The sequence below is a fragment of the Hypanus sabinus genome, unplaced genomic scaffold (assembly GCF_030144855.1).
Source record: "Hypanus sabinus isolate sHypSab1 unplaced genomic scaffold, sHypSab1.hap1 scaffold_1517, whole genome shotgun sequence".
NCBI lineage: Eukaryota > Metazoa > Chordata > Chondrichthyes > Myliobatiformes > Dasyatidae > Hypanus > Hypanus sabinus.
In genome coordinates, this window is record NW_026779593.1 from 55879 (window position 1) to 66415 (window position 10537).

General features: G+C 43.9%; 1 protein-coding gene across 1 annotated transcript; it reads left to right on the top strand.

The window, feature by feature from the left end:
* The first annotated feature begins 383 nt into the window (after window positions 1–383).
* Window positions 384–3002, top strand: LOC132387097 (probable G-protein coupled receptor 139). The gene is made up of 2 exons (XM_059959449.1): window positions 384–438; window positions 2098–3002. The coding sequence occupies exons 1-2, from the start codon at window positions 384–386 to the stop codon at window positions 3000–3002; spliced, it is 960 nt and encodes a 319-aa protein (XP_059815432.1).
* Window positions 3003–10537: the final 7535 nt, after the last annotated feature.

Sequence of the window (10537 nt, forward strand, 5' to 3'; positions counted from 1 at the left end):
TTGCACGGGGGATCCAGTTCCCGTAAGACAAACAAAGCAGAATTATTTGTGAGGTTATGATAATTAACACCATATGGAACGCAGCTGGTTTCATCATCGGCAAACCGAATCTGCTATATAAGATCCAACATGCAGTCTCTTTGCTTGACTTGTGAATGAACCATCAAGGCGCACAGAAACCGTAGAAGTGTTGCGACTGAAGGACGCACGTTTTATTTCTGTGCTATTCGTCAATCAAGTTTCATTGTGAAACTTACTACTTCATTTCTCGTGCCCTTACTCTTATGGATTAGATATTTTGTGAATACTTTACAGAGTTATCAGCCGGATATTTCTTGCGTCTCTGGATAAATATTATTCCAAGCGGAGAACACAAATACAGCATGGATACAACAAGGAGAATATGCTACCCGGTTATTGCAGCCATCGGCGTCCCTGGTAAGGCTTCCCAGTTCTAACTGGTGATCGGATCGTGGTATTTTACTTCAACATCTCGCTCGTGATCTGTCCTTCCATTTAATCCATTAATATATGTATTAATCGAGTAACAAATTTATTTGCTAATACCCACTGTAATGAGTGCTGTAAACATTTGTATTTGGCAAAAGGTCGAATGATCTGTCTTTACCCGTTGCTGAACGTCCAAGAATTGTGTGTGCAGGTCGCATTTAAGTCGATTTATCGCTACAGGTTTCATCCTTAAATCATCAAGATCTGCTAGACGATTACCATGGACACTCGGGTTTGTTGTCACCGCCAACTCCAGAAAACGAAAATAGCGCACACACACACACACACACACACAGAAAAGCGACTGAATAATTCACCAGGTCAGCTGCCATTTATGGCAGATCTTCCCAACCGTTTGCTTGAATGTCGTGGATCCTTCCCATTAACCGAGAAGTCGAGGAACCCCTAATGGAGAAATCTCCTCTGTCGAGGGAAATAATGGACGGTTAAGGCCGAGATATTTCATCAGAACGAGAAACTATGCTTGGAGAGGACATCATAACAAGATGGGAGAAGAAGCTCAATAATAAAGACTCTGGCAAAACACGTGAACCCATCTATCTGTTTCAATAGATGCTACCTGGACGAATTGTTTTGAATGTTTCTCTGTTGTCCAGTGTTGTGTGGGTGTAGTGGCGGCATCTCCTGCTGATAATTTGACGTCTTTACACTATGTATTAACAATTTATAATTTCACGGAATAACCTACTACAGTCTTTTCTCTTATTGCTGACAACCATTGTTGGAGCTACTTCTTTCATAATCTCTCTCACAATTAGCTGACTTTACATCAGGCGATCGCACCCCTTTTGTATGACGTTCACCCCAACTATTAACGGAGGGATGCGTAGACCGCAGTTCGGGAACTCCAAGTTCACTCATTCAGCAGCATTCATTTCTGTATCATATCGAAAGCGAATTTTGTCTCGTGCAATACATTGGCGAAATTCAAAAACGTGTCTGATTATACGCCGTTTATTTATATTTTCATGCGAGACGTGTGCTTAAACTGAACAAACAGTTCGGAGTCAACTCATCTTGTGCCCGTGTAGTCCTGCATAGGACAGACGGATACAGTTGATGGGTTTCCCCGTCCAACACCGAAGACAGCTTAGTCTGTTCCGTAGGTGTTCCCTGTCCTGCTTCGTTCCACCAGCCCCGTGTTATCTGGGTGTAGTGGCGGCAGCTCATGCTAATTAGTTTTTCTTTCCACGATGTCCTAACGCTTTCGATTTTTTTCTGAATTACCCTTGAAAGTCAACTTTGAAAGTCGGACCTTGAGAAGCATGGAGTACATCAGCAAAAGTCCACACTCGGTTCCACTCCTCTAACAGATTGTCCAAAAGAGGTACGCATACATTGCGTTACGCATACATTCCGCAGGAACAATTTTAATCAAGACCTGGTTTGAAGTGAAATTTCAAACGCTGACATTGTCCGATATGTGTCGGATAGCGATGGCGACTTAGATTAAAAATATTATGACAAGATGTACTGTCGTGTTAGAATTAACTTTTAAAATGCAGTTTGATTGTATGTTATGCATGTCAGAAATCTTCTCGTCATTTTTTCTTTCTTTGTTTCTAGTTAACCTAGTGGCGATCGTGATACTCAGCCGAGGAAAGTGTGGTCTCTCCAAAGGGATCACTCGGTATCTGGTGGCGATGGCTGTGGCCGATCTAATGGTGGTTGTCATCGAGGTCGCGTTCTACCAGATCGTTGAAACATACCGAGTATACTGGCTTCGGCCATCACTTCCGTTCTGTTTAGTCCACTACGTCTTGTGTTACGTGTCTTTAGATTGTTCCGTGTGGCTGACTGTGGCGTTCACTTTCGATCGCTTTGTGGCCATTTGCTGGTCGAAGATTCAGAACAAGTACTGTACGCCAAGAATTGCAGGACGGATCATTGGCACAATATGCGTTTCGTTCTGTTTAAAGAACGTGCCTTATTACTTCCTGCACAAGGAACGCGCAAGCCTGTTTTGGAATCAATGCGATCAGAAATCGGCTCTCCACACAGATCCGCAGTTTGAGTGGTTTTACTGGTTAGACCGTCTTTTGAATCCGCTGTTTCCGTTCTTCCTCATTTTGTTCCTCAACATTCTGACAGTCAGACTGATCCTGGCATCCAGCCGAGTCCGTAGGGGGCTCAGGGGACAGAGAAAAAGCGAGAATCAGCAGGACCCGGAAATGAGGAGTAGGAGACAGTCCATTATACTGCTCTTCACATTGTCGGCGAGTTTCCTCCTGTGCTGGGCGACAACCACCCTGGTCTTCATTTTCCTGCGGAGCCTCTACACGGACCTGGAAACGTCTATCCGACTGTGGATGACGCAGCGAGCGGGGACAGTGATTCAGCTTTTCAGCTGCTGCACAAACACCTTCATTTACAGTGTGACCCAGACCAAATTCAGGGAGCAGCTAAAGATTGTCGCGCTCAGCCCTATTAATTTGCTTGTTAAGATGGTGAGGCGGTGCTTAGCGCACTGATAAATGTGTTGAATAAAATGATGTTTCCAAAATGACTCGTCAGCGGTCGTGGAAGCAAGTTTATAATTGTCATTCCTTAAAATGTCTGTTGTGCTCGGTACATAATCTGTACTTCCTGTCCTTCATTCCTGGAGCAAAATAATGACTCTCCAGTATAACTTATACTCTCCAGTATAATTGGTCAAGTTCTTTCACAATGCAATATACACTCAATGGCCACTTTATTAGGTACCCTTCCCCGTCAGTTGTCTGGAACTCCTAAACATAGAAAGCCTAGACCACAAAACAGGTTGTTCGGCCCACAATGCTGTGCCTAGCATGTACTGACTTTGAAAATCGCCCTCTATTTTTCCAAGCTTCTTGTAAATATCCAGTAGTCTCCCAACAGACTCAATCGTATCAGCCTTCACCACCGTCGCCGGCTGACCATTGCAGGCACACAGCACTCTCTGCGTAAAAAGAAAAACTCACCCTTGATATCTATCCTAAGCACCTTTAAACTGTGCCCTCTCGTGTTAGCCATATTGGTTATGTTACTCTATCCGGTTCTTTGTAATTAAAGTGAAGTCTCCAGCTTTGGTTCCGAAATACGATGAACTGTGACTTCATCTGCCGGAAGCCCAGGTGCATTAAACCATGAATCAGGTAACGGTTGTTTTATTGTAGGCATTGTATTTTTCTTTCGGGTGCGGAGATGGTGAGTATGGAGCACAGAGTGTAATACTACTTTGGCTTTTGTGAGCGCTCTTCCAAATCGAATTCAGAGCTTCGCATTTCCAGACATAAACACAGATGTTTTAGGCAGCTTCGCCGTGCACCGCATGGACCGATCTTCATTCACTCGCTGCTGAGACTCAGTCCCGAAGGAAGTGACACAGTCGTCATTGCACTTGAGGATGGTCTCGATTTACTTTTTTTGTGTGGCATTCGCCTCAAAAAAAAAACAGTTTTTTTTTAAATCTCACCATCATTATCACTGATGTGAACATTAATTGTTTGTACGTTACAGAGCTTCGGAGCCTGACATCTGCCCTCAAAAATGGCAAAATCAGCGGGCTGGTAGGGGGTGACTGTGTAGCCAACAACAGGAACGTACACGGGAATGTCTCGAATAAACATGGAATGCTTTTGAATATAAATACAGTATTGACTGTGCTCTCGGTGTAATTCAAAATCTGCAATCCGGAAGGGCTTGTGCAGCGACTAAGGAGAGAGATGAGAGACAGATAACAACTATCAGGATATAAAGTCACATGAGGAAGGGGCATATTAATCTTTGACGATTGCTCTTACAGCGTATTTTCATACACATTACTAAGGCGTGATATTACCGAGATTTTCTGAGGGACAGGTTCACTATGTCGGACGAACGTAGTCGAGAAGAGAGCGGCTCAGCTGCGAGCGTGTTGCTATTTTCACGGGAATAAACAGAGATGTCTGCATCTATATGTCCCAAGCGGAGATGCCGTATTGTTGGCCGTCGGTAAGAGGAGGCACCAAACGATGGCGCCATCTCTATGATGGAAGTTGGAATGGATACCCCTGTAATGTTTTAATCGGTCACAAGACATTGTTACCAGGGTGCGTTTAATAATAAATACCGACTGAGCAAGGACAAACGAAGATCTACCGGTCTAAGACGTCGTAACAGTTGAAAAATATTTAAGGTGAACTTTACAGTTTTTTCAATCATTCTGGTGACTCATTGGTTAGGAAGTAAAATGGTCACTTTGATATAATTGGCCACGTGTGCTCCTTGGGTTGCAAGGGCCTATTATTCTGTTAGATTTCTAAATAAAACTAAAATGAACTTTTCCTTCTATTCATTAATACTTAACTGTTTCTTAATTATGTCACAGTCTGTTGTTATACAATTCTTTCTTGAACAACCAGTCCCTTATAAAATGTTCAGAATCCCATTATACCTTCATTGAGGGCCGAATGAACCCACCGACGCTCCCTCTGTTCTAGAACTAACAATTTTTCATCAGACATCGCACCTTGACCTATTCGCCAAGAAACTGCAAATAAAACATTCCAGTGCGTTGTTTCAACAATCAAAAATTCGGCAATGTACCGTTTATTCTATCTAATTGCACCCTCCTCCGCAACACACATACACAGCAGCCCCACAACCCGCGTTTTCTGTGCCGCAGCAATGAACAATAAAATGAGACCTGTTTCCATTCCATTGCGCTATTAGCGATGGGTTCAGTGAATTTAATTCCAAATCGTGTCAAGAGGTGGCGCATTTGCAAATAGAATAGCGGATAAGTTGTGCAAGTGGCGACACTGCCTCTGATCAATATTGCACTCACGACATGCTACGTTTTACACCGCTTTCCACGTCAAAATGGGCTCACCAAAGACGGAATTACTAATTACCTATTTCATATTTAAAATTCAGCGCCGCTGTGAGAATTCCCCAAACCAGCAGCAGGAATGCTCTCAGTCCGCATCTGGAACATGTTCACCTGGAGAAGTTGCATCCTTTACGTCACACTGAACGCGGAAATTTCCTATAAAGATTCTCAACTTAAACTCTACCACACCACGAAAGTGAAGCACCGCGGACTGAGGAAATATGCGGCCGCATAGCACGTGACAGGAGATTTGGTCCCGCAATACGACACAAGTTAGGATTTCACTCTGTCCTCCATACTCATCATTTCCACACCCGAAAGAAAAGTACAAGGCTGGTAGTTAAAAGTCAATTTATTATCAAAGTACGCGCTATGCATATGTCACCAAATACTATCTAATATCCTCTTCCTTGTGGTTGTTGACAGTGGAAGAAAAACAGCTGAATAAATGAAAAACTGTAGACATATTCCAACTGACAACCAATACCGATGTTAAGAAGTAGACAAACTGTGCAAATTATTAAAGAATCAATAATAATAAATACAGATTTCTTGCTCTTTCACCCTCGCTTCTTTCTCTCCCCTCCTATTCTGGCGCTCTTCGTTGACCGTCTTTATCACGAGCACTTGCCCCGCTCTTTACGCCAATTAACCGGCATTCTACTACCCTCTCGCTCACTTTCTCCTACCGTTGCCGGTTCCCTTTGGTCTTCGCCCACTGCTGCCTCTCGTCCAGTCTCTCGCCCCTGGTGTCTGTATGTTCATGTCCCGCTCCCTCTTCTCTCCAGCACCACAAATTATTTCGTTCTGCACTACAATCGTCGGAGAGGTGTCAAGTCAGATTATATGCACATCCTATGCACATTGCTCTCTTTCTACTTCACTTCGAAAACAGTGCATCACAGCAACAGGCACTTCGCCACTCAATGATATTCTGCACCCATCAGGTTAGTAATAAAATGTTCAACTAAACTATCATTTTCTGCCTCCAGAATGTCCCCACCCTTCTACTAATTTCACATTGCTATTGCATGGAAACGTGTCTTAGAATTTGGCTACAATACGTGTCGTTTTCTGGCCATTTGCTGGACAAACATTCAGACAGAGTATTGTAATCCAAGAATTGCCGGATGGGTTATTGGCACAATATGCGTCGTGTTCTGTTTAGTGAACGTCCTTTATTATTCCTGCATTGAGAGGCTGGAATTAGTATTTGGGAAGGGAAATGGAGGACGTGCAGGTCCAAGAGCTCACTTCACCAGGATCCACTTTTTGACTGGTTTTCCTGAGTGGACCGTCCGATATATCCACTGCGTCCTTTCTTTCTCATTTTGTTACTGAACATCCTGACCGTCAGACGGATCCTGGCTCCAGCCGAGTCCGCAGGGGACTCCGGGGACATTGAACTGGCGAGAAGCAGCAGGATCCGGAGAAGAAGAGCCGGAGACAGTCCATCGTTCTGCTCTTCACCCTGTCGGCGAGTTTCCTCCTGTGCTGGGGGACAACCACGCTTGTCTTCATTTTGCTGCGGTGCCTCTACTCTGACCTGGAAACGTCCGTTCGTCTTTTCATGGCGCAACGGGCGGGAGCTGAGATTCAGCTTTTCAGCTGCTGCATAAACACCTTCATTTACGGCGTAACCCAAACCAAATTCAGAGAGCAGCTGAAGATCACGGCTCTCAATCCCGCTCATATGCTTGTTAGCTTGGGAAGACAGCGTTTAACGCGGACTTACCCGTGATGAAGTGCGATTGTTCCAGAAAGGATGCGCCCGCATGTTTCAGCATGTTTTTTAATTATCATTTATGATTTTTTTTGTGCTGCCTGTTTGTGCCGGGATAAATCACAATACAAAGAAACATGGAAAACCTATACGACAATACAGGCCCTTCGAAACACAAATTTGTGCCGAACATGTTTCTACCTTAGAAATGCAGCCTTACCTATAGACCTCTATTATACTAAGCTCCATGTACCTATCCAAAGGCCACTTATCGTATCGGCTTCCACCACCGTTGCCGGCAGGCCATTCCTCGCACTCACCACTCTCTGAGTAAATACGTACCCCTGACAGGTCCTCTGTACCTACTCCCCATCAACTAAAACGTGTGTCCTTCTGTGTTTCACCATTTCATCACTGGGAAAAGCTTTCTACTATCCACACGATGCATGCCTCCCATCATCTTGTACATCTCTATCAGGTCACCTCTCATCCTGCGTCACTCCATGGAGATAAGGCAGAGTTACTCAACCTATTCTCATAGGGCATGGTCCTCACTCCAGGCAACATCCTTGTAAATATCATCTGCACTCTTTCTATGGCTTCCACATCCTTCCTCTAGTGAGGCAGTAGATCTGAGCAAAGAACTCCAAGTGGGGTCTGACCATGGTCCTATAGAGCTGCATCATTACCTCTCGGCTCTTAAACTCAATCCAACGATTGATGAAGGCCAATACACCGTACGCCTTCTTAATCACTGAGTCAACCTGCGTAGCTGCTTTGAGTGTACCTGGACCCCAAGATCCCTCTGATCCTCCACACTGTCAAGAGTCTTACCATTAATACTATATTCTACAGTAATATTTGACCTAACAGAATGAACCACTTTACACTTATCTGGGTTTGGGGTGTGGCGGGGGGGGGGGGCGGTGTAGACACCATGATCAGTATAACGGCTTTATTTATGCAGCAAAAGAAATCTTAGTTTTTGCACGGGGGATCCAGTTCCCGTAAGACAAACAAAGCAGAATTATTTGTGAGGTTATGATAATTAACACCATATGGAACGCAGTTGGTTTCATCATCGGCAAACCGAATCTGCTATATAAGATCCAACATGCAGTCTCTTTGCTTGACTTGTGAATGAACCATCAAGGCGCACAGAAACCGTAGAAGTGTTGCGACTGAAGGACGCACGTTTTATTTCTGTGCTATTCGTCAATCAAGTTTCATTGTGAAACTTACTACTTCATTTCTCGTGCCCTTACTCTTATGGATTAGATATTTTGTGAATACTTTACAGAGTTATCAGCCGGATATTTCTTGCGTCTCTGGATAAATATTATTCCAAGCGGAGAACACAAATACAGCATGGATACAACAAGGAGAATATGCTACCCGGTTATTGCAGCCATCGGCGTCCCTGGTAAGGCTTCCCAGTTCTAACTGGTGATCGGATCGTGGTATTTTACTTCAACATCTCGCTCGTGATCTGTCCTTCCATTTAATCCATTAATATATGTATTAATCGAGTAACAAATTTATTTGCTAATACCCACTGTAATGAGTGCTGTAAACATTTGTATTTGGCAATAGGTCGAATGATCTGTCTTTACCCGTTGCTGAACGTCCAAGAATTGTGTGTGCAGGTCGCATTTAAGTCGATTTATCGCTACAGGTTTCATCCTTAAATCATCAAGATCTGCTAGACGATTACCATGGACACTCGGGTTTGTTGTCACCGCCAACTCCAGAAAACGAAAATAGCGCACACACACACACACACACACACACACACACACACACACACACACAGAAAAGCGACTGAATAATTCACCAGGTCAGCTGCCATTTATGTCAGATCTTCCCAACCGTTTGTTTGAATGTCGTGGATCCTTCCCATTACCCGAGAAGTCGAGGAACCACTGATGGAGAAATCTCCTCTGTCGAGGGAAATAATGGACGGTTACGGCCGAGATATTTCATCAGAACGAGAAACTATGCTTGGAGAGGACATCATAAAAAGATGGGAGAAGCTCAATTATAATGACTCTGGCAAAACACGTGAACCCATCTATCTGTTTAAATAGATGCTACCTGGACGAATTGTTTTGAATGTTTCTCTGTTGTCCAGTGTTGTGTGGGTGTAGTGGCGGCATCTCCTGCTGATAATTTGACGTCTTTACACGATGTATTAACACTATATAATTTCAGGGAATAACCTACTACAGTCTTTTCTCTTATTGCTGACAACCATTGTTGGAGCTACTTCTTTCATAATTTCTCTCACAATTAGGTGACTTTACATCAGGCGATCGCACCCCTTTTGTATGACGTTCACCCCAACTATTAACGGAGGGATGCGTAGACCGCAGTTCGGGAACTCCAAGTTCACTCATTCAGCAGCATTCATTTCTGTATCATATCGAAAGCGAATTTTGTCTCGTGCAATACATTGGCGAAATTCAAAAACGTGTCTGATTATACGCCGTTAATTTATATTTTCATGCGAAACGTGTGCTTAAACTGAACAAACAGTTCGGAGTCAACTCATCTTGTGCCCGTGTAGTGCTGCATAGGACAGACGGATACAGTTGATGGGTTTCCCCGTCCAGCACCGAAGACAGCTTAGTCCGTTCCGTAGGTGTTCCCTGTCCTGCTGCGTTCCACCAGCCCCGTGTTATCTGGGTGTAGTGGCGGCAGCTCATGCTAATTAGTTTTTCTTTCCACGATGTTCTAACGCTTTCGATTTTTTTCTGAATTACCCTTGAAAGTCAACTTTGAAAGTCGGACCTTGAGAAGCATGGAGTACATCAGCAAAAGTCCACACTCGGTTCCACTCCTCTAACAGATTGTCCAAAAGAGGTACGCATACATTGCGTTACGCATACATTCCGCAGGAACAATTTTAATCAAGACCTGGTTTGAAGTGAAATTTCAAACGCTGACATTGTCCGTTATGTGTCGGATAGCGATGGCGACTTAGATTAAAAATATTATGACAAGATGTCCTGTCGTGTTAGAATTAACTTTTAAAATGCAGTTTGATTGTATGTTATGCATGTCAGAAATCTTCTCGTCATTTTTTCTTTCTTTGTTTCGAGTTAACCTAGTGGCGATCGTGATACTCAGCCGAGGAAAGTGTGGTCTCTCCAAAGGGATCACTCGGTATCTGGTGGCGATGGCTGTGGCCGATCTAATGGTGGTTGTCATCGAGGTCGCGTTCTACCAGATCGTTGAAACATACCGAGTATACTGGCTTCGGCCATCACTTCCGTTCTGTTTAGTCCACTACGTCTTGTGTTACGTGTCTTTAGATTGTTCCGTGTGGCTGACTGTGGCGTTCACTTTCGATCGCTTTGTGGCCATTTGCTGGTCGAAGATTCAGAACAAGTACTGTACGCCAAGTATTGCAGGACGGATCATTGGCACAATATGCGTTTCGTTCTGTT